At 40.3% G+C, this 24,791-nt stretch overlaps 3 protein-coding genes across 4 annotated transcripts; 1 reads left to right on the top strand and 2 right to left on the bottom strand.

Annotated features, from left to right (window-relative positions):
- Positions 1-5,193: 5,193 nt before the first annotated feature.
- Positions 5,194-6,224, bottom strand: LOC116262784 (uncharacterized). The gene has a single exon (XM_031642279.2). It carries the CDS (start codon positions 5,922-5,924, stop codon positions 5,361-5,363), a length of 564 nt encoding a protein of 187 aa, XP_031498139.1. The 5' UTR covers positions 5,925-6,224; the 3' UTR covers positions 5,194-5,360.
- A 3,685-nt stretch (positions 6,225-9,909) lies between these two features.
- LOC116262865 (uncharacterized) lies at positions 9,910-10,995 on the top strand. Its single transcript, XM_031642391.2, has one exon. It carries the CDS (start codon positions 10,286-10,288, stop codon positions 10,787-10,789), a length of 504 nt encoding a protein of 167 aa, XP_031498251.1. The 5' UTR covers positions 9,910-10,285; the 3' UTR covers positions 10,790-10,995.
- A 1,625-nt stretch (positions 10,996-12,620) lies between these two features.
- Positions 12,621-22,216, bottom strand: LOC116261854 (ATP-dependent DNA helicase Q-like 1). 2 transcript variants are annotated; one of them, XM_050080337.1, is made up of 11 exons: positions 22,079-22,216; positions 20,083-20,220; positions 19,417-19,808; positions 17,700-17,960; positions 16,567-16,728; positions 15,722-15,820; positions 15,561-15,604; positions 15,319-15,433; positions 14,892-15,245; positions 14,576-14,800; positions 12,621-12,893 (listed from the first exon to the last, which is right to left on the bottom strand). In XM_050080337.1, exons 2-11 carry the CDS (start codon positions 20,192-20,194, stop codon positions 12,783-12,785), a joined length of 1,875 nt encoding a protein of 624 aa, XP_049936294.1. In that variant the 5' UTR covers positions 20,195-20,220; positions 22,079-22,216; the 3' UTR covers positions 12,621-12,782. The 2 variants fall into 2 exon arrangements, with proteins under 2 accessions (XP_049936294.1, XP_049936293.1); XM_050080336.1 differs by having other exon boundaries at positions 20,083-20,215.
- Between the last annotated feature and the right edge of the window lie 2,575 nt (positions 22,217-24,791).

The raw sequence follows: 24,791 nt of genomic DNA, 5'->3' as shown, positions 1-24,791 counted from the left end.
CTCCCGTTTCTAGATGCAATCTTCATGGAGCCACGAGGAATCGGCCGGCATCTCTCGCAATATTCATTCCCTGCATAAATGCGACCGCGGATGTCAACGACGACTTCTTCATTTATGACCATGGCAGCTACCATGGTGGTGATCTGGACGATGACGTTGCTGATGAGAATCAAGGTGAAGGGCAATGGTCGAGATGGGTAGGTTATACCGGTGGACATGGCTGCTCATGGAAGGAGGACGATGTTGATAGGAAAGCAGGCGAGTTCATAGCTCAGTTCCGTAAGCAGCTGCAATTTGAGCGGCATATGCCTTCCTTGCGGTTCGAAGAGATGCTTGATAGAGGTGCAAAATGATGATGATCACAATCTAAGTTTTCCCTCCAAACTTCTAGCGGAATCCATTCGATAACTTGCACGATTCTTTATTTGTTTAAATTGTCCATGTTCACATGTTCGAAAGGAAGACAATTTTCCCCCTTTTGAATAAACATAAATTATGTGATGTACTGATCCTCTTTAAAGAAAGCAGATCCATTTGACAAATGTAATCTCAACACCTAATTGTGGTAGTTAAATGAAGCAAAGGAACGCACAATAGCAATATGGTGGGACTGAACTACCAATTGCTTATAAGCGAGGAATGAATTTACGTTTGGCGGCTTCCAGTAGGCATATAAAACTTCATAAATGCTTTCACCCCGTAGCTATCTCCAACCATATTGTTCGTAAGAGTATGTTTCTTGGGTACGAAAGGTGTCGTTGTGTTTATGAACAAGGAAAGGAGAAAATGGATGCTCCCCACCGAATTTTTTTTCATAATTGCGTCCTTGAACTTCATTCTTATGCGAGTCATATTGGTTATCAAACAAGTTCAAGAACTGGGTGGTCCATAGAATGTTCCAAAGCCCCCTAAAGTTTTGAAACATTCAAAATTTACTTGTAAATAAGTTCAAAAAGTTTTTCTTTGAAAATTTTGACTAGACAATAGCAATCCCCAAATAAATTTTGTTGGCACCTGGTGACACCCATGAGTATTCAAACTGTAACTGCCTGTCTGTCAATCGTGTGCCTGCTCTATTTCAAAACTGCTAAAACACAACCTCCCAAAAAAAAAAAAAACCCAACAAAAGAAAAAGAAAAAAATTGTCTTTAGTTCTGTGTGCTTGCATCAGGACCCAACTCTTCCTCATTACTCCCGAAATAGTTACAAAGGACTCTGACGATACTGCATGCCATGTCAGTTTATGAATGCAAGTTCAGTTTATGAATGCAAGTTCAGATATATGAGAGACGGGCATTTCTTTCAACAAGTGAGCTAAGTGAAGATTCAAACATCTGAATCATAAGTTCCTATATGGAGCCGTTTGCCAAGTTCTAAGCAGCAATTGAAAATTCCGTGGGCGGTCGTTGAAGTGGAGCTTACTTGCATAAGGTGGAAAACGACACTCTTAAAGACCACAAGAAAAATAATAGATTCTAAAGAATATTATGTGATCCTGATTTACAACTCAATGTGGTCTGCTATAATGCACTGAATGAAATTTTGAAAGGGTAAAGGTTTTGTTGCATGCTCAGGATGTCAAAGTGGGAAAGTGAATTGCTCATAACGAGGCAAGCCAGGGTAGCTCTAATTGTTAGATCATCACCAATTCTTGTGCAATGTTTACATCAATTTAATCTTATTCTTTCCCTTGGATGATCAGGAGGTTAATGGTGCGTCCAATAACAAAACAATAATCAGCAGGTCGGTCTCACGAGTAGGAGAGTGAACTACACAGATGCACCGGAAAAAAATATATATATATTCGTTTTAAAGTTTTCACTTTTTCACTATTTCTTTTCATTCTTAATATTCTTCTTCTTACTGATCAAGCGGCTAATTAGATCTCTTCTGCTTTATCTTTATAAACATAAACCATGGATCTTTCGTTACGTTAAAGACATACCATATTACTCCAGATCAATAAATTTCAAATATGCAGTAATCAAACACCTGTAATTTGAATTGTTCAACGACCAGTACCTCTCAGAATTAATTAATGCATCTGCATCTTACGCCAGCTTATGAAAATCAACGCGTTCCGCTCTCAATCCTCCTCCTGGACTTCGTCTCCGCCCTTTTTTATATATAATCACCACTTTAACTCAACTGTTTTTCACCGATCAAAAGCCTTTCCTTCTCTTCCTCAAGAAATGTAAGACCGAACACCATCTTCCTTTTCTGCTCAATATCATATGCATCCCGCTCATCGGATCGATACCGATGGCCGAGAAGATATCATCTTCGAGATTCGTCACTCAAGCTTATAGCTTCCTTCGTTTCGCGTTCATCTGCGGAATTAGAATCTCTGGACGAAGGCTTGCCTGCAGTTTCGTTCGTTTCACGTTCCTTTGCAGGAGCAGCAGTGTCTGCAGTCGAAGCCTGACAGAGAGACCGACCCTATCCAAGAACTGCTTCAAGACTTTGCGTCCTTCCAATTCAACTCTGAATGGGGAAGGTGGAATCTCCTGCTGTACTGAAATTCCCGCTGCTCGACGCAATCTTCACGGAGCCACGAGGAATTGGCCATCTCTCCCATTCGTTCCCGGCATAAATGCGACCGCGGACGTCAAGGATGACAGCCTCTTCATCTATGACCATGGCAGCTGCCATGGTAATGATCAGGACGAGGGTGTTGCTGATGAGAATAGATGGGTAAGTTACAACGATGAGTATGGCTGCTCATGGAAGGAGGAAGATGTTGATAAGAAAGCAGACGAGTTCATAGCTCAGTTCCGTAAGCAACTGGAACTTGAGCGAAAGATGTCTTTCTTGCGGTTCGAAGAGATGCTTGAAAGAGGTGCAAGATGATGATGATAACAATCTAAGTTTTCCCTCGAACCCTCTAGCGGAATCCATTGGATAGCTTGCGCGATTCTTTATTAGTTTGTCTATGTAGATGTGCTCACTATCAAAATAATTTCAACTGTGTAATGATCATTAAAAGAAAACAGATCCATTGACAAATCTAATCTCGATACTGATTTAGCGCAATTAAATGAAGCGGATGAAGAATCCACAGCATCAATCTGGTCGGAACGAATTTGTCAATTGTTTACAAGAGATCTACGGATGAAATTGAAACAAAGTTTATGTATGGGGTGGCGGCTTATAATCCCTCCTTCCCTTTATGTTCACGGTTTGTGCAAAGGGTTGACGTTCATGGAAACAAACTAAAAAATGGTCCAACCAGCTACGCCGGGAAAAGTACTGTTGAAAGAAAATAATTATGCCGCTTTACTGAATGATTTTTTCCTAGTAATTTCGCATGATTATCGACTGAATTTCCGGCGGTTAACTCTCCAAATGAAGTGATTCATACTCTTCTGGTACTGTAAAACTGGAATATATCCAACTCCAAGGCTCATTTGCATAAGAAACGGCCATTTACATAAGAACTGGTCAGTAACCATTTGACTTCGTCTCATAGTTGATCGGACAGACTCCTCCAGCTCTGACGTATTACAGAATCATTTGGTTGACTTCGACATACTTAAATCCCAACTAGGATTTTAGTTTATTAGATTACAATGTTTTTACACCCAAGTAATTTTTTTATTAAGTTATGGACGTAGGCTTATTTTAATACAAATTCAAACATAAGAGTGTGTTTTGCTATAGGGCCAAAAGTTAGGCATCTTTTGATAATCTTTCATATTTATTTTTACGTCATTCAATTTCACACATACGCCAGTCGGCTTGGTTGCCAAACAAGTTCTACTTTGTGGTGATCCATAGAAGCACATTCCACTGGCCCCTGAAATTTTGAAACGTTCATAATTTGGTTACTTGTAAATAAGTTTCAAAAGCTTAAGTTTTTCTTCAAAAATTTGGTAAAACAATGGCGATCCCCACATAAGTCTCTTGTCATTGCCTGTCTGTCAATGATGGCCCCCTTCCCTACTCCAAACCCGTTTTTCTTTTTACCTTTTGAAGCTTGCCGTGAGAATAAATAAATTAAACTTTAGTGCCTATGAGCTTGCATCATTGGATCCAACTCTTCCTTAGTGTAGAAGTAGTTAGAAAGCAAAAGTCCGAGTATACCACCATATCTATTCATGGGATATGAGAGATGGGCATGTCTTTCAACAAGTGATCAGCTAAGCTCTGATTGGATGTGAACGTGGTTTATTTCTTTCGGTGTCTTATGAGAATATCTCGTACCCCAGTAGATATAAAGGCCATTAGAATACAAATGTACACGTTTTATTGCTCAGTACACTCCAAATATACAATTGAATTGGTGGGAAAACGTTGATGAATATTAAAGACCTCTCTCTATATATATAATCATATCTTCTAACGTGCTGGTACCTAACGTGCATATTCCTTTATTAAATGGACAAATTGTGAGCAAGATAAAAAAAGGAGGGATTAGCACGATATACACAAGTTTGTATGAAAGGCGCTTGTTTAAGTTGAAGAGAGTAGTTCAGGTCTAAACAGTTGTTTATTTTTTCTATGGTGATGTCATTGTGGTTGGCGCTCACCCTCACTCTTGAAAAAAAAAAAAAAGGAAATAAAGGATGATGAAAAGTTCATTAATACCATGTGGATATATAGATGCTCTTTTGCTCGATGTGAATTAACACTCAGATCGTTGCACGTAGTGTCCAGTATTCAAAACACTAAAATTTGATGTTTACATATATAAATAGCTTCCCGATAAGAAGACACAATTTTTTTTCTGAAAAATACAATTTAAAGGTTTATTTGTAGGAAGCTGAACATGATGGCTTCAACCATAAGTTCCAGTTTCCTTGAAATTATGATGCACAGAGTTTTTGAATGAACGTGAACTTAAGAATTAGGAGGAAAACTCGATCGCACTTCATCCTGTTTCTGATTTAATTAGTGTCGGTAAAACATAGATTACTTAAATTTGTTTAACTCATTTCTTTATTTCTTTTAGCTTTTGGAGGATCTTTGGCCTCATTGCCGAAGGGAAGATTTTTGCAATCTTTGTCAGTTCTTGGCATCAGCGATTTAGCTAGATTTTGGGTTTGTGCGGATGGTGAATCTCTATAGTGTCACACGAGATCACCTGTAAACACCTCTCTCCATGCATCAGATCTGAGACATACATGTGATTTTTCGAATCACGAAGACATTGGCTAACTTTATGGAAATAAAGTTGCAGAACGCACTACGATCTGATATAGGACCATAATCTTTTCATTCAGCACAACACAACTTTTTTTTCTCTTTTTCTTACAAGGACTCTTCGGTATCTACATAGACGAGGCAAAAAGTAAGGAATATGCAGAGTGATGTACTATAGATGAACAACAGAAGAGGGACGAGGGGAAACGAGTGCTTGGCTATTTGCTGGCACCTCTATCGAGCATCTCTTTGTACTGCAAGTAAGAGATCTGGCGCTGCAACTTCATCTGTCTGTAGAACTCGGCTATGAATTCATCTGCTTTCAGATCAACCTCTTCCTCCTTCCATGAGCCATCCTGCCCCCCGCTAAAGGAAGCCCCCTTTTTCTCGCCGCTACTGCTGCCGGATCCCTGATCAACAACTTCATCGCCATCGCCGTCGACATCATCTTCATCACAATGGTAACTACGGTGATCATAAAAGAAGTCCTCACCCTCGACTTCAATCGGTGCGTTTATGCAGGGGATGCGAGGGAAATGCCCCTGCTTCTTGACATTCTTGTGGAACTTGAGTCTGAAGATGGGGGTTTCCTCGATCGAATACTCGCGCTCCCCATTAAAGTTCGAGCCCGAAGAACGAAGATTCTTTAAGTAGTTGGGCATCATGCGCAGGTTAAGGATGAGTCGTCGCCTGAAGGCGCTGCTTTTCCTGGACCAAAGGAGTGCGAACCGAAGGAAGCTCCAGGCTCGCGCGGCGAAACTCGACGACTGCTGCTTCGCCATCGTCGAAAGCTGCGAAATCGAGGGAGAGATTGCACAATGGTGATGGATGGTGGTGGTGGCTTCTGGTGAATAGAACGGAAGAAATGAGTGAGATGCAAAGGAAGAGAAAAGGGTGGGATATAAAAAGGGGTGCGCAGACGCGGTTCTGTGACGAGGAAGAGAGCGTGTTCGGCGTTGATAGAGTTGGTGCACAAGGACAATAGACAACCGTCTAAGCCGTTGCTTCCTCTAACGCAAGTATTTTATTGTATAAACAATTTCTTTCATTTGAATCTGCAAGTTGGAATTAACACAATCATTGAAGATTTGGACAACATCTTTCTGACTCTTTCTCTCTCAAAAGGAAGTGGGCAGGCGTATGCCATGTGAAAGAGAGAGCGGAAATGTAGCAGATTACCGTGTAAGCAATAGAAAATGATATAGAGAGATCCACACTCTTTTCAGTTAGCTTTTGAGAAGCATCGGTGAAGTCCACGCATGTTCTCCAACATTTGTTGGTAAGACTTTCAGATGGCTGCCACAAGTCTTGGTTTCCGTATCAACCACCCTGCTTATTTAATTGCACGTTATCACCTGCTTGTTTTTCTTCCTCTCTCCTTGTCTCTCGATCATCGAAGCATCAAGTCGTTAATGTCTAAATCATCGACCATGAAAGTGAATATCTTCCCGACAGGCGCGTATTTCTCAACGTAAAAAAAAAAAGTTTGGTGCCGATTAGAACGGGAGATCGAAGACAGGGGATCCTGCAGCTTTATGGAAAATCCCTTTTTCCTTTCCAGATTTTGTCTGTAGTGTTATACAATATGGAAAAGCGCTGGGCACTTGACTTGGAGAATGAACCTTCTTCCTTCCTAATGAGTGAACGAAAGGTGGCTGGAAATTTGTTGGCTTGGTGAAGCGGTTTTTGTTTTGGTCCCACAGGAACCGCGTGACATGAAGTTCTCGCACATGGATTCGAGCAATGCATCCAAATCTTGTGAACATTCTTCCGTAGTTTATTTGAGCTGCTCCAAACCCGAACCTCCATTAATGGTTGGCAGTTATATAACCCGTGAAACACTCTTTTTGTATTGTCAACTAACCCTTGGATAGTTGCGAATGAATATCAACACTCTCAACTACCCAGATCGAGAAAGTATGAAACTGAACCTGAGGCATTTATCGACATGGGCCTACCCATTGTCAACTTATACAGCCGATACACGGTGGCTGCTGCGGAGAAGACGGGCACCAAATGAAGAGCTACCATCAATGTTAGTTGCGAATGGATATCAACACTCTCAACTCCCCAGATCGAGAAAGTATGAAACTGAAGCTGAGGCATTTATCGACATGGGCCTACCCATTGTCAACTTATACAGCCGATACATGGTGGCTGCTGCGGAGAAGACGGGCACCAAATTAAGAGCTACCATCAATGTTTTTCATCCTGATGTGATGGTAGAGACCGGTGCCCTTCCAGCTGCTACATTACTGTATATCGTTAACCATTGCATTAGCTTTCAAACTAGTGTGATTATGTTTATACAGATAAAGCAGCAGCAGAGATCTAACTAGCCGTTTGAACGACTCTAATCTGCTTTCAATAAAAACTTAATAGAAAAGGAAAGAAAGAGTTTTGAGATAAAACCGCGACAGCTTGCATGTCGCGGCTGGCAGCTGTCGTGTTCTCTGCCTTGAAAAATTTACAGCTGGGTCAGAGACGTAGGCCGCCTCTTTCTTTCACTCCAACTCGGTCTCCTCCTCAATGAAGAAGCTTTGCAGTGAATTCCAGTTGCGCATGCGCATCAAAGGTCCAATTGAAACCTGAACTTTCTTCTTCAAAAACCATCGTCACCTATATTGTTTATATTAAAGGTAAGGTTTTCTAGGATATAATGCAACAAACTTCTTCTCTTTTTTTTTTTATGAAAAATCTCCACAAATTTGAAAAAAAATTAAAATAAATGAGAAACTAATAAGAAAACATTAAAAATGATTAGATAAACAACATATGAAAATTAAAAAATGGAAAGTAACATTCTGGTAAATAATAACTAACAACGAACAACCATATTTATAGCACTTTTTTCAAATAAAACACGATATTTATGACAATAGTTAAAAATCCTTAGGGCCGAACTGGGATAAGGTCACATTCCATTTGAATCACATTTAGATCGCTCTCCGTTTGAGGTCACCTTTCGTTTGAACAACCCAAGCAAACGTAGCTCATACATTTGATGAACAACCATGAGGAGTTACTACATCGAAGTTGGATACGAGAAATTAAGGGAAATTTTATTTTTGTGCCTACCTTTCACTTATGATTCTAAAACGACGCAACCTTTTGTGATTTCATAATAAAATCACGTTTTTTTTTTGTACAAAAATTATCAAAATAGAGCTTGAAGTGAAATTTTTTCAAAGTAAGTTGATAGGAATTCACTTCAAGCCCTTTATTTGATAGTTTCGTGCAAAATTGGACGCTCATCAAGAAAACTGCAAAAAGATCTGCCCTTTTTCAAAATTGATGGAAAAATTTGACCCCAAAAGATTCCTAGTTTGAAAGACAGCTTTCCTTTATTTTCAAGATAAAATGTATTGTGGCGGTTTTTGTATGATAAGAATACCTTTAAGTTTGCAACAAACATCTAAAGATGCTATATTTTAAAATGTTTAGAAAGTTGAAACAATAGATCGCTTTCTTAATTGCAGCAGCTAAATTAGCTGAAACCCGTGAGGTTGAGCTGAGATAAAACAGCTCGTGCTCGGTTGAGCCCAAGCAAAGCTGAAGCCGATGACCTGGTGAAAATGACAATACAGACAGCATCTTCAGCACTCGTTCATTATAAAAAGTTATTAAAACTCAGACATGCCTTATCAATACCAATTTTATTGAGAGGTGGTACCATAAAATACTATTACTATAGCTACCGCTCAAAAGCAAATGTGAAAGCTGCAATCGATCCAGAATATTTTTTTATAGCCAATGGACGTGACCTCCATTTCGCAAGTTAAACATATATCGGATATTAAACTCATGTTTTACATTGCGTAGGTAAGATTCCATAACATGTAAAAGTTCGACTTGTTGACCTTTAAGCTGTTCTGATATCTGATGTAGACATCCAAAAAAACATAATCTTATGTCGCTTTCTACGTATTTACACAAGAAAATTACATCATGCAGTTATTATCCGAAAAAGACAGTACTTGCAAATGTATATTACAACTTGAATGTATTAAACCGTTACTTCGGCTCTCTCTCGCTATTGATTATGCCTCTAACGTGATGGCCCTGGTGACTAGTGACCAAGCATTCGAAGCCTCAACAATTTTCTTTATTTTCAGGTTTTGGCCCCAAAAGAGAAGGAGAAAAATAATCTAAGAAATTGCAGGAAGAATCGAAAAGTTTTTTTATTTAAAAAAATCGTGTGAAATTTTACTATTTGAAAATTAATAAACATTTATTGAACAACCGATGATATTTGTCAGCATCACGACGTTGAATGAACTTCTCACGACGATTGCACTCGGGTCCATCACGATGTTACGTTAGCTGAAGTCAAACCACTCTCTTTTGGGTTTTATTAAAGTTAAGGGAACATTTAGACGACATCCAAAACAAGTTTTAGAAGGTTAAAAAAAAAAAAGTTCCGGTCTTATTACCCAAGTACAAAATCAACTTTTACATCTGATTAAAAACCACATTTCTGAAAACTAGTTTGCACAAAATCAATTTTATTAAGTGTGCTATGCAAACACTACCTAAATCTCAATTGCCCATATTGAACAGAAATAATCAACCAAAAACAGGGGACGTTGAAAAAATCACTTTTTGCTCGTGTGATCGTGGTGAACCCCTTTTAACCAGGGCCAGTTGGTTCGAATGTTCTTGCCTGATTCCATCTGACCTTGGCGGCAGATGCGGGCGGAGGAGTGGCGGATGGTGGATCCCAGGTTGGTGGTGTCAGCAGCTCAAGGTCATGCGTCTTTTGTGGAGCAAAGCAAAGGGAAGGGACTTCTTTTCCGTTTCCGCGGACTCGTTCAAAAATCCTTTCCTTCTCGTTTCCTCTGCCTCTCTCTTCTGCTTGGGTTCCTGCAACAACCAGCAATCGACAAAAGAAGCAAAACCAACGAACCTGGAGAACTCTTTTGTTCTCCCCTGAGAACAATTTCATTCCGCCTCCTACGCGTAACCACGCGTTGCCATCGAAGCCTCACCACTCGATCGTTTCACCGTCGTCTCCTCTCTGCATACTCCGATATACTCTGACGCCCACTTGTTTGTGGTTGTATAAATACCAACTACCCATCGGCAGCCCCTCACTCGTGGTAGTCTATCTCCTCTCTTCGCCCTGCTCTCAGGCAGGGCAATCATGGACGCCGCCCGGCAGGAAAAGCCTTCTGCCTCTATGAAGAAAAGGCCGGGCATGTGGCAGTTCATGCGCGCCGCCCTCTTCATGCTGCGGAAGTGCGTCGCGCCGACGAAGCCGAAGGTGGTCGAGAAACGGATGATCGAGAACCTGGTCGGCGCGATGAGGCCGCTGCACCACAAGATCGACCAGCCCCCCGTCGTGGAGCATCACGGTCTAGAGAACAAGCAGCAGAAGCTGCTTCATGACGTCCGCCCGCCACCGCCTCTGCCGCGTAACGACGACGAAGATGACGATGACGACATGTTCTCCATCCCGCAGGACAGCCGTTACGCGTCGGCCGACAACCTCCTGGAATTGGACGAGAGCCAGGGCGAGAGGAACGGCGAACCCAATGCCATCGACATGAAGGCCGAGGAGTTCATCGCGAAATTCTACGAGCAGATAAGGTTGCAGCGACTGGATTCGATCAATCGATGCGAGGAGGTGGAGGCGCGACCCACTTGATCCCTTTGACTGCATGGCATGAGATCATAAGCCTCTGCGTGCAACAATAAGAATAAAAGGGTTGAGTCCGTTCCCTTCGCTGCAACGGATGGTAGTGCAGATTCTTTATTGCTTGCTTCCTTTCTTTCATTCTTTTTTCCCCTTTTCCTCTGTTAATGTTCAATTTTTGAGTAGAAGCAGCTGCAATGAGAAACCGTTGATTGTTCCACTTCTCCATCGACTCGATCCCTTCTTGCAGGTGACGAGGAATAAACTGTTACCCATGTAAAACGCCTCATCTGTTTTAAAATATATATATATATAAAGGCCTAAAACCTAATTTTATGGAAATCACATTTTGAATCGAGTCGTTCTCGTTCAGTGAATCTTCAGAAGCGACTCAACGTACTTCGTTTTAATGGAAACAGTTAAAGGTTTGCAACTTTTTCAATCCAAAAGCATAAAATGGAAACAACTTTTAAGGAAAAAAAAAATGGATATTTGCTAATATTGTTATGTGAATAGGAAAACATATGAGACTCCTTCCTTCAGCCTGCACACAACACGACTAAAATCTCTTTACTGAAGGGCAAAACAATGCGGAGTCTTAATTCGCCCTTACCCGAAATCCTTTCAAATTTCTAAATTAAGTAGAAACCCAGAGGCAGAAAAACAAGTGAAAACCTTTCAATCTTCGATGCAGGTTCGTGACAACAAAGAATTGCACAGGGAGAAAGGTATCGGCTTGTGCAAAAAATCCCGTGATCCTCATTTTTCTCTAGGAAAAAAGAAAAGGCAGGCAGTGAGTACACAGACTGAGGTGGAGTTTGGGTTCCTCCATGTGGGTAGGTTGATCCTTTCAGATTACACAAAGGGGTTCAAATTAATCCTTTGAATTTCATTACAAAACGAAAACCACCCGAATGTCATAGGCCTTTGCATAATTGAATGCAACACTAAGAACAAACGGTTCAATTGGTGATCCTTAATTCCGGTTGATAGTGGAAAGCGGTCGGATTGGTCAAGGCAGATTCAATCCGACGGTCAGAAGTGTGAAACAATCCTCCCCTACAAGAACAAAACATGAAAACGGCAATATACATACCTTTTTTAAATGACGAAACCAACCTTGAAAAGAAAAAGGCAACATAAACAGCAAAACAAGTGCCCCCTTGGCAAGCCGAATCGACTTTGCAATACAGATTGGTGATATGCTTGCCTTAGTCTATCATTTCCGCCGATCGTCGAGTTTGATTAGGAACAGCTACAGCGGAAATTGCCTGATTGCTCGCGTCAAATCGGTTTCCGCATGAATAAAAATAAGTTTTACATATATAAAATACATGGATCGGAAAAGGATATCCAGGCACCTGGCTGAAGTTGGTTTTGGACTTTCCGAAACCTATCCTGCCGGAGGTTAGGCCTCCTACCATTTTAGTATAACAAAATGACAAAAAATGCTATACATCAGGGAGATATCCACACCAGTTAAAAAAACTGGAGGTTACAAGTTAGAAAACATAGCAACAGTTTCAAAACTTGGATTTGTGAAGAAAATAAAAAAGCAAAAGTTACAGCAAGACCAATTCTCAGGCTGGCCTAGAAAGAAGCATATGTACAGGAAGTAACTTTCTGACATGCAAGTTTGCGCAGTTTGCTTGAAGCAGGTGATTTCACAAAGCATGAGGAAAAAATAATGCAGATATCGCAAAAAAAGAAAAAAAGCTAGGCCTTCACATCGCATGGAAGTAAGCAAACGGTCAAGTGGTTGTACGATATACATCCACCTCATACGCAGTGTATATAGGAAGAAAAGGTATGAATCAGAAGGCTGCATCTTAAAATTCTAGGGTAGGGAATCTCCTGAACATGTGCTTGCTCTTTTATTCTATCCTCAATAAAAGGATATGATTCCATGATTATAAGTTCATAACCCCAGATGTTTTCCTTGGGAATCCTTAAAATACCATAAAAAGAAAGAGTAAACAGTAAAGGTTAGAATTAGTATACACATTTACTCAGACACTTTACGGCAGTTATCACAAGGGCTAGGACCCGTTTTACAACGGAATCTGTCATAAGGCTCATCGAAATGCTCGAGCAGCATCTGTCTCCTGCACTCCGTCTGAAAACGAAAGAACAGACATGTCCCCAGATGAGTCGATCAATCTCAAAAGTTCCTCAATGTGTTTTCTAAAATTCATTAATAAGTGATAATATTAAGAAGCAACAGGTAAAGAATGCTGCGCTGGTTACTGATGCAGGAGTGCAACATTAAAAGAGAGAGCGAGAGAGAGAGAGATTCAGTCTCAATTTTGGTTTTATTTATTATTTTATTTTATTTGGATCCTGTCTAGTACTTTAGGTTTTTATTTATTATTTTTTAATTTTGGATAGGGATCCAGGGATCCGTTTGTGGGCTATATAAAGATGTTTAGAGCCTCATTTGTGATTAGTTTTTGGAGATTAATGAAACCCTAATTTTCAATGAGTTTCCCTTCTTCCAGTTATTTCTGTTTCCTATCGCGGTCCTTTTGATTTTCCTAGCTAGTTTAGACATTGACCGTGGGTTAGAGGAGCAGTCCTCTTTCCCACTGCGCCAGTTACACCAAAAGTCATGTTTACTTGGAAAAATTTTGGGTCGTGGTGGACGTGTTTGATTTATTATATTACCCACGAGAATAAACTTTCTAACTAGTCAAGAGAAAAACAAAAAATAATGTTCTATGCAGTCGAGAAATTACTGGGAAAAATGTGACAACAAAATTCAATGCCACATTGCGAAGATGAAGGATAAAGACAGATTACCAGGTTATGACATTCACTATAATATTTCTTCAACATTTTGAAAAAATAATGACAACCATAGAGTGGACTTCCACATTTTTCACATCTAATACAAGAAGTTCATTGCCAAATGCCATGTGAAGTTGTTCTCCATAGATCAAGGGGATTACATAGATATTATGCATGACAGAAAAACATGAGTCTTCCTAGTAATTACAGACGTGACCAACTCAAAAAGTCAAATTTATGATGCTAAAGCACAACAACAATGTTCATGTGTCTCATCGAGTTGTCACAGTAACATGGTAGTCAGGATCAAACAGCAACACGTTGAACGCTATAATTTTGCCATTTAGACTTCTACAGAAAGCAGTAGTATATAAACACACTTCAGAAAATAGGAGTACCACATACATAAGACCCTATTGATTCCCCCTTCGATAATTCAGTCAATATCATAAACATTCAAGGCACTGTGATACTACTTGGTAACATCTTGCATAAGGAAATGAAAGGCATGTAATGAGTGCACAAAAACATATACAAAAAGAGAGAGAGAGAGTGACTTTAAATGAGTAACTATTAAAAAAGCACAATGATTCAGGTATCACTCAGTGAATGTTAAGTCGTAGACTAGGCTTACAAACAATTTGACAAATTCTCTTCATGCATGGTTCTTTGGAATTATTTGTGTGTGTTTTAATCCACTTTACAGATCTCAGATTATTAACATATATAATGAAGATCTTTAAAACTTGTTTTTAATGGTTTATGATTTAGTAAATTTTTATCAAGCAAATACATAAGGATTACAGCATATTCCATCACCATGTGTGCCCTTGTCTTGCACACCTGCATCCCATTGAGCATGACCTCTACCAACCGACCATCAAGGCATCAAGCTTAGAGTTGGTAATATCTTCCATGTTGAACAATCTAATTTCTGTAATTCAACCTAAATAATATATGCAGATAAGTTCATTAATTCATGCACTGAAGTTGCAAAGCGAAGCAGGATACCTTTAGCTCGCAATATGTCTGCATTTTTCTTGCTTGATTCATAGCAGTTCTAAAGCTTTCACTCTTACATCCTTGTGCATTCCTCAACATGCACACAACCCGACTGAAATCCTTTTTCTGGTACAGGGCAATGCATGAAGCTGGAAGATTGTCCCTGCCAGCTCTCCCTGATTCTTGATAATAGCTCTCAATTGACTTGGACATTGTATTATGTAAGACAAATCGCTGCAAAATTTTATCAAATTATCTTCAGAATAAGTAACACAAGCCAGTCAAGAAAAGCATAAATTGAAACAGAAGAACAATTTTAACTCACAACATCAGGCTTGTCTATTCCCATCCCAAACGCGACGGTAGCACATACAACATGGACCTCTCCTGAATGCCATTTCTTCTGAACAGCAATTCGTTCACGGGCAGCTAATCCCGCATGGTAATAAACTATTCTTACATGAAATTTGTCTTTCAAATAGTTACATACATCAACACATTCATTCTTTGAGAGGCAGTAAATGATTCCACAAACACCCAGAAAACGTGCTTTAACCAGTTGACCAAGCTGCTTCAAAGAATCTTTGCTTTTACCAATAACTTCGTACGTAAGGTTTGGCCTGTCAAAGCTAGTCTCAAGAACCAAAGCATGGGGAATTTTCAAAGCGTTCAATATATCCTGAATGCCATTAATAATATTAGATGCCAATTACAAGAAACATGGAAAATGAACAGTGACATTCTAGAGGTACCTTACGGACTGCCTGAGTAGCAGTTGCAGTAAGTGCCATTATAGGAACTCGAGGAAAATTCTGCTTAAGGCAACTCAGTCTTCTATAATCAGGGCGAAAATCATGACCCCACTGGCTGTGGAACGCCAGGAGAATAAATGTAACAAATCCCATTTGTCGAACAATTATTGACAAAATTGTGCACTTAAAATCACCTCGTCAAGATCACCTTCATCGAGGCAACTGAAATCCACATAGGTTACCTTACGCAGTGTGCTTCATCAATAACAAATCTCGCTAGTTGTCCCTGTCGTGATAATGATAACGTTTACGTAATGAACTATAATGATGCAGTCCAACAAAGTCCCTATGGCATTATGATATACCATTTGTCAAATCGAACATTAGCAAAGGGAGAGATTACCTTCTCATACAGACACCTCAATATTTCCAGAAAAGAGATGTTACCACCTATCCTTTCAGGGGTCACATACAGTAGCTTGCATGATGGCTTACATTTCCTGGAAGCAGGAGAAAAAAGGTTGTTAGCCTTGTGCGCAACCTATGCAGGAGAAAGTCTTAATCTTTGCAAGCCCCAAGGCATTTGTGCATCCATGTCACATGGGCACTGGCCAAATGGAGCAGCACTCATGCCGAACCAGTAGGATAACGGTACAGGCACCAGTATAGCCTCAAGTATGGTCAAGGCCATAACGGTACAGTCAACATACCCGCAATCAAATCGGCCCCCTTTTATATTCACCCAAACTTGACCAAGTCCAAGACCGTCCAACGGTTGGGCTTTTTTTTTTAATTGGGCATTACTGTGTTTGTGTAGCTTGGTTCTTAGATATTATCTAAAGCACAAAAACTACAAATTTACACTGCATATGCCTAGCTTGAATTTTCATATATTGTTTGTATTTGATTTCCTAGACAAAACTATAAGTTTGAATCTATAAATTTTGAATCATAAATGTGTTGTTCTGCTTGTGTAAAATCTTATTTTTTGTTATATACATATAGAAATATAAAATTATAAATAAATCTGGTGTGTTTCCATACGCAAATTTTTTTAAGATGCTCCATACCCGGCACCTATACCGTACCCGTACCGGCACTTGCACTTATGTGACATAGTTCTGCATGTGCTTTCTTGTCTACGTAGTGTTTATGTCTATCTACATGGACATAGACACAAGCAAACATAAATAGGCATGACACTTATGTAAATTGTCTATAACATGCAATACTGAAAGATACTTTCCTCAGCTCTTGCATTACTGCCATTGCCTGAGAGGTGGTCTGTTGGGAATTCAAGAAGGTTGCCGCTATTCCAAACTTGATATTGAGAGTAATAATCTGGTCTTGAATAAGTGAAAGTAATGGGCACACAACAACTGTAACACCTGGAGTGAGAGTTGCTGGAAGCTGCACGCACAAGGAAGTAAAATAAACAAAAGGTCAGAATCACTCTCATCTCTGAAATTTCACCACCAAATGGATACAAGAAAATATGGTGTCTCATCAACATGACGACTGCATTCATTTTGCCATGATAAACCTAAAGAACTTCATGCATTTAACACAGAAATTACTATTTCCAGCATCACTTTTGCAGTTCAGAATGGTAATATCAGAATTGTTATTTGGACTTCTGACCGTACATTTGAAATGAATAGAACTATTTCTCTTAAGAATCACCTTTTTTGTTGAAAAATGTTGACGCTAGATGGCATATCGATAAATATGTTTCTTGTTAGAATGGTGCCCTAATCCTCAATGCCTTTTAATAGAAAGCCCTTGACTAAAATACAACAGAACTTAAACAAAAATTACAAAAGATGCCACCAGACCCAGTGTACGACTCTAATATCAAAATCATATTGGATCGGGATATGGATCAGATCCCTATGCTTTTTCATTTCTCCCAACACACAGAAGTTGGACTTCAACTGAGTTTTCGATGTTTCCAATCATTAATTAGGAATTTAGGACCTATATTGTCGTTGACAAAGGAACAGAAAAACATCATAACAACAGGTAATAAATACTAGAGCTAGGCCATTCATGCGGAAGCTGAATCTTCAAATTTCTGTCCCACAGAAAACTCAAATCTAGAAGAAAAACGACACAGATGTTTCATAGACCTAAATGAATCATAGGTAGATTGGCACTACCCTCCTGAAATATGAGGACATCCAATTTTCCAGAATTCAGCTTTGGAATGATTACTTAAGTCTTTGGCTCCAGGGAAAAAAGACTGGGCAATTGGTGTCATTGACACTGAATAGATTCAACAGAACATTAAAAAGTCTCTCCAAAGATAGGCTAAGATGAAGAAAAGACGAGATGTGGACATATAAGATTAATCATAGAAGACAATGCTGAATGATGCATACCTGGTAGCAAAGACTTTTGCCTCCTCCAGTAGGCATAAGGATGAAACAATCTTTACCAGCCATAGCTGCCTTACAAGCCTGGTGCTGTAGAGGACGAAACATTTTATTCCCAAATATCACAACATTTGCTAATTCTGCATCATCTAAAGCCTGAAGTTCCTCATAAGTCAGAGTTTCATGTTTCCCTCTGACAATGCTGGGACGCAACCTTGGTTGACACGATGGAGTTGATGAATTGGCATGTCCCAAACCAGGAACTTTCTGAGAAAGAAAATCAAGTAAAAGCATCAAACTGAACTCAATAGCAGTGTGGAACCAGAATTTTCTGGCTAAGAGGCACTAATACTCCCATCAAAATTCTTAACGGGCAAACAAAGGTGCCTGAAATAGTGTAAATTCACCGCAAAATGATACTGGAGATTTAAGAATCTGAACAATGACCAACTTAATAACGTCGCTTGAATGTTTTGTTAAAAATAACCTCATCCGGGTTTTGTGAGGATAAGGAATTGGTCCATATGCCTTGGTTAGGCAAATGAGGAATCTATTTTCACTTAATAAAAGAAATCTGGTAGTCTGATATTTATAGGTATGTTGGCCAAAATTTGCAAAATATAACCGTAATTTGTGTCAACCTAGAATTACATAGTGAATCGAGGTTACAGTCACAAACTATTTCCAGAGAAAATATTGGCAAGGAAAAACCCCACGATTATTGAGAAACGCAGCCTTTTTAAGGCAATGTTAGCTTGTATAAGTACAAAAACTTATATCTAAGATGCATGAAGTTGTAGCAAAAAAAAAAAAAAAAAAGAGCATAGCTAATGAAACCTATCTTTCATCATGCAATGTCTCCGTAAGTATGGTATATGGCTACATGCATGAGTAATGATATTTCACCAGACCTTTTTTCATAATTTCATTGTACAAAATAATTTCAGTTTTCAAAATGATGGCACCATGAAAACACTATTTAAAGTCCAAAACCTGATAATTCAAACACAACATGAGAATGGCAACACAGAGTAAAGGTTCACTTTGAATATGGGCAGCAGTTATTCAAAACCCCCAAAAGAAAAAATCATAGGCCCTTGTTACAGAGTCCTGATTGTAAAGAATAAGGATCAAAGAAGGTCCTTAAACAAAACAACCAGAGATTTCACTTACAAGAAATTATTTCTTGGGAGAATGTTAATCGTCAATGGAGGTGAATGAGAAAGAGTAAATTCTTCAAGTTACATGATAATTCTATTGGTATATGCAGCTTCGTCAGCACCCTGCCTTTCCTCCAGAGCAATCACAAATGACAAACAGCACAGAGACCACAGAGAAAAACAAAACAAGCAACAATATAAGAACAAACAACGATTAAATAAAGATTCTCCAAATAACCTGACGATAAATATCTCATTGAGCCAGCAAAATTATCTTTTAACCCCAAAAAAACATTTCCAAACCATATCAAATCGTGAATTTTCTTCCTTGAATCTCTAAATAGACGTTTAATTTTCTAGGCAAGAAAGTGCTTATATTCCACGAAAGTTGATAATGATTCACACAAAGTAATAAACCAGCCCCACGAGACAATGGTTGTCAAAACTAACAACTACTTTAGAACGTAACTACCATAATAGGATTCCCAAAAACAATCAAGTGCATGGCCTAGGACCATATCCAAAACAATTTCATAAAATAACCTTGTCGAAAGGGATCTTACACTGAAATGTGGACTATGAGTGTCCAATCTTGCATTGGCAGCACCAGCGGCACAGTTTCGAAGAGGAAATGAAGGATTGGACGACGAAGAAGGCAAATCCTCATCCTCGCTACACAAATCGATTCTTACCCAATCTTTTTCACCAGCAGTAATGCATGAGGCATCTTCTCCACTCAGACAATGATCCCAGACCTCATTCAACACATTGAAAACTTCATAGCCATGATCACGTTGAACTTCACTCCCTAGGATGTTCTCCAAGACACCACAAGTTTCGTTCTCCATAGCTTCCAAATCGTCATAGTCCTCTCCCTGTTGGACAGAGTCCACTAAGGCGGCCAGATAATCATCGCCGAAATGCTCAACCGTAACAAATTCCTTGCCCTCGTCTCCTGAAAAAACAGAACATATTCTATGAACCAGCAAAGAAACAAAACAGATAATTGGGAATGAATCGGAAAACCGAACCAAGTAAATAATCGAACAAAGAAGCAAGATTCCAAAAAATCCTTTCTATGATCATTCGAAAAGAAATAAGAAATCTAGATAACATAACCTGCCATTACTGACTGCATCAATGTGCCGATAGAATGAGAAAAAAGAGATTTAGTAAATGACTCGATGGAATGAAATATTCAAACCATTGGGTAAGGAGAGACAAATCACCGTAGAGATCCATCATCCGATCGAGGCATTGCCGAGCCGTCTCTTCGTCAAATCCAAACTCGAATGCAAGGCTGAGAAGACGACCACGCTCGAGCTCTAGATCGTACTCCATCTCTCTCACCCTCTGTCACCCCTGCTCTAGGGAATGAGGAGAAAGTTGTAAATACCTCACAAAATTCAAAATCTAACGGTCAATAGGATAAAATTTCAATTTAAAAATAAAATATGAGTCAGAAATTGAATGTAACGGCTGCTTTCTACATATGCAATGCATAATCAATATAGAAGAATCTGATTTCTACTTATTACGCTGGAACTCAGAGGCTTAAATATAATTGATGCTTACCCGCCTTCTCTTAAAATTCTATGTTGCTTAGAAAAAGAAAATACACAAGTGGTGAATCCTGCTTACTCAGTGAGCATACATTGTAAGATCATATCAATCAAAAGTAGACACATGATATCAGCAGTCAAGAGATCTCACTGTATAAATAAACATTCAAGCATATCTGTTCCAGTTGTTTTATACTTAAAACTTAAATGTCAGCCATTGAACTCACTTAAAATTTAACTGACTGCTATTGAACTTTTAGCTGCTTTCTTATATCAATCTCTTTCTTAGAGTTTGCTCTATCGCCTCAAAAGAGACTTGCTCTCCACTCGAGGTTCCACCCTCGAAGGACTTGCTCCTTCGTGGAATCTTACGACTAGTGACCATCTTCATTTGCTTTTTCTTTTGTCAACTCTCCAAAAGTAATAATGCAGGAGAGTTAAGAGGACTCGCCCCTTGCCCCTCATGGGCCATGCCCCTTATGGGCTATCAATGGTCACCACCCTTAGGCAATACTCACGGCCAGTCACGATAGAGACTTGCTGAAAAATTTGATTAGTATTTTGATAATTTGTCTTCTCATTATAACTGTTTGCCTTCAAATATAACAGCCTCTATTAACTGAGTCCTATCTCAATTCTCAAATATCTGATTTCTGAACAAGTCAATCCCTGTAGTATGACATAGTCTGGTCGTTTTTATTCATAATTTGGACCCTGTTTGTAGACTTAATTCAATACTTTCATCAAACAGCTCAATCATGCATGATATAATGAGATAATCATATAATATGATTTTCAAATAGCTACGAACATCTACATTTATTTCTGTTTAGCATATAACTTAACAAAACACGGTTAAGCAAGAAGTCAATCATGTTCCACCTATTATATTTATCTATTTAATGATCCATATAACAAATAACTAAATAACTCGCAAACAAACATTAAAATTCAGCTATGCTAACAATCTAATGCATGTTGAGCATAACCATCAATGCTTCAACAGTCTAAACAAGCAAGAGAATACGCTCTAAAGAAATTATACTAAAAATCTGCACACCAAAGAAGAAGATACTATTTAATACTTCCTCCGGGCATGTCCTTGGGTGCGGTTTCGCGAACCAGGCCACCTAATGAAAATTAAATAACATGATCAGTCATTACTTCAATTAAGGGTCTCATCCCATTCCCGTTATGTGTCCAGCTGCCTCACCAACAACGAACCCTTCAAGCTCACCTAGTTCAACTTCTCACTTTTATAATAATACGCATTTGAATCGCAGACGAATGCTCAAAACTTACGAATCTGCACATGACTACAAAAGCCCCCCAAGGGCTGAATGCAAGACAGCCCCCTTGCTAGCCCAAGAAGGATGTTCCTCCTTTAACCATACAGAAAGTCGATCCCCCTAAGCTCAGTCCATTCAATTTTCCCTGCCCAAGCAAACCCTTATCTGAACTCAGGGGAAAATCCCAAAACATTCTAACCGTGTCATGCATTCAGCCCTCTTTAAAACAGAAATATCATTTCCATCAAGAATCTCATGCTAAGACTGATAACGACCCGATTCTCTATCATAAATTAACAATGCAGAGATTCAAGCTTCTTATCTAGGAAGGAATTTTAAAAATTGAAGAAGAAAATAAATTCGGATAGACTTACCTTCTCTCCCGTTCCTCTCTTCCTTATCTATCTCGCATTCCCTCGTCTGCTCCCTTCCTCCCTCGTCTCTTCTCTCTCGTTCACCCTCTTTCTCTCTTCACCTCTCCCGTTCTCTCCCTCTCTCCGTCTCGCTCCCTCTAACCCTCTCGGTTTTCTTTTGAAAATAACGAAACGAGAAAAAGGCGGTAGGGCTCGATAAGCCCTCCCCACTCACAAATTTCCAAAATCGACCCCTAAAGTTTGTAAAGTTTTCGAAAACACGCTCCGATTTTTAAACTTTCCAAAAGGTCCTTTTCAGCCAGGAAGGTGCCGGCGCAACACCCTCTCTCCTCTCAACAGGCTTTCGGCTACATATTCACTCCCCGTCGCAATATCGGTAAAGGGATATAGCGGGAAATTTCGCGGTTCAAGTACCCAAATTACCCTTTCGTCCACTGAGTCGTCCCGTCTGCCACCCTTTTATCACAGGTTGTTCTGATCATGTTTAGGGATGTTTTGGTAAATTTCTTGTTCAGTAAATAACTGCTTATTTCTCGCTAAGGGGGAAAAAAAAATCTAGAGAGAAGAGAAACTAAAACTTTTATTTTCGTGCAACAAATCGCATGCGAATATCGTCAATCTAACGGTTAAAGCCTTTAACTCCTCGAGCTTAGCTCATGATGGTGATTTATCATTTCATTTCTTTTCATTAAAAAAAAAAATGCATGAATTTATATATATATATACCCCACCCTTTTCCCGTTATCGAAATGTCTGAGAATAGAACGGAAGAGGAAGTGTCTAATCTGCAATTTATCGTAATGCAATTGAACGCCCGCTCTTAAAAGGCGCAAAAGATGTTGACCGGCTGATTAGTGACAAGTCAAAACGACGCATATTAGATGTGAGGTAAGCAGAGGCCTTTAGGTCATGCGCACGAGAAGAGTAGGACAAGTACTCTTCCTCCTTTTCAAATCTTCTAAGAATATTGCCCACAGCAAAAAAATAATTTTATTATTCCTTTCATAATATTATGAGTTTGAAAAAATGAGAATATATTCTTCTTGCCTGGGAAGACATAACATTCCGATATGTATGGACTAAAATTGGAAAAGACTAGGGGACCGTCTCAGGTGAGAAATGTGCATGAGTGAGTCATGAGGCCCACCCACCCTCATACCTGCTGCGGTACGGTGGACATATTCTTGCACATGCAAGTCATGAAAGCCTACGTCTCGCTGCAATGCAATTGTGTGAACTGACGCATCCACACACAAGCGTGCGCACAGGCACACATATAGAAATGGATAATATATGTGTATGTAGATTTTTCCTCCACTCCTCTTGGTGCAATCGAGTAGCCGCACTAAGAAAATGAGGGGGATGCATGTTGCCTTTAGATCAACCTGAATATTTGAAAAAATACATACGTCGGGAGAAGCCTAATAAGATTCATCTTATCTTTACGCACGTACACACACATAGTATATAAAAATATATAATATCAACACGCATTATAAATGAGAGAGATTGGAAGAAGGTAAGGTTTGGCAGCTTCATCTATAGTAGTAGTAGCAGTACATTGCTCTATAGAAAAGGAAAAAAGTCACCAAATTCTTTTTACAAGAGATCAAACCAGGTAAAGCGAGAGAAAGGATCATCAGGATGGATGCCAATAGCGAATTAGCTACAGAGAGAGAATTCTCTTTACAGAATACCGGACCTGGTGAACCCAGGAAAAAAGACGAGAGAGAGAGGAAAGGGAAGGTTGGCCTCTCAGGGAGCAGCAGGCGCTAGTCTGAGCCGGAGGTCGACTCCCGCGTTGTTCGATGCCTCGTCCAACACGCGCTGGACGTCTGGCGCCGCCGACGAGCCCATGCACAGCACCGGCGGCGCCACAACGCTGCCGTGGGAGGGCGCGCACATCCAGAAACCGGGCTGGGTCCCCGGTGGAGGTGATGCAGGAGCGACCGCGGGGAAGTACCATCGGTGGACGGCGGGGATCATCCCAGCAGCGACCGGATGCTGGCCGACGGCCAGCAGTGGGGCGGCGTGGCGGAAGCCGGTGGGATCGCAACGGTAGGCCGGCCTGGCGCGGGCGGAGTGAGGGCTGAGCATCGACGATCCGGAGAGGCGCGCCGCCTGAACCTGAGCCCGCCTGGCCATCTGCCGCTCCTTCTTATGCGCGTTCTGGTGGCCGCCTAGCGCCTGCGAGTTCGCAAACCCCCGACAGCAGAACTGGCACTCGTACCTCCGCCCCTCCACCCTGGCCGATCCGCCACCACCACCACCTCCTCCTCCTCCTCCTCCCTCCTCCTCCTCCACAACCACCTCCGCTTCCTCGTCCGTCACCCGGAACCCGAAGATCTTAACCGCCGACCCGCCACCCGCTTTCCTCTCCCACACCTCCACCTTCTCTCCCGACCCATCCTCCTGCGTAGTAACCCCCAACCTCGACCCTGCCATCTCCCTTGGCACCGCCGATAGTTCCGGTCACCGTCGGTTCGTCACCGCCGCCAACTCCATCCGTTCAACTCACCGTCTCCTCTGGCTTTATAGCACCACCTCGCTGCTTAGCGTGGGACCCGCGCTCGGTGCTAAATCCCTGCAATAAGTTCGAAAGACGTACTAGACAACCTTGACCAAAGTGCCTCTCTGCTTTTCCCTTATTGCCTTCGCTGTCCGTAGGAGCTTATCAAACGTCTACATTTTTCCCGAATATTTCGTCCGGAAA

Source organism: Nymphaea colorata, chromosome 10 (genome assembly GCF_008831285.2).
Source record: "Nymphaea colorata isolate Beijing-Zhang1983 chromosome 10, ASM883128v2, whole genome shotgun sequence".
Classification (NCBI taxonomy): Eukaryota; Viridiplantae; Streptophyta; class Magnoliopsida; order Nymphaeales; family Nymphaeaceae; genus Nymphaea; species Nymphaea colorata.
This window is presented reverse-complemented; position numbering and strand designations above follow the sequence as displayed.

What these genes read in the sequence shown, in the direction of transcription:
- LOC116262784 (XM_031642279.2), bottom strand. Translation starts at nt 5,924, where the DNA reads ATGGCGAAGCAGCAGTCGTCGAGTTTCGCCGCGCGAGCCTGGAGCTTC.
- LOC116261854 (XM_050080337.1), bottom strand. Translation starts at nt 20,194, where the DNA reads ATGGAGTACGATCTAGAGCTCGAGCGTGGTCGTCTTCTCAGCCTTGCA. An exon ending in TCGGATGATGGATCTCTACG is followed by an intron (nt 19,809 to 20,082) that starts GTGATTTGTCTC and finishes CTGTTTTTTCAG; the next exon opens with GAGACGAGGGCAAGGAATTT. An exon ending in GCAAAAGTCTTTGCTACCAG is followed by an intron (nt 16,729 to 17,699) that starts GTATGCATCATT and finishes TTGTGCGTGCAG; the next exon opens with CTTCCAGCAACTCTCACTCC.
- LOC116262865 (XM_031642391.2), top strand. Translation starts at nt 10,286, where the DNA reads ATGGACGCCGCCCGGCAGGAAAAGCCTTCTGCCTCTATGAAGAAAAGG.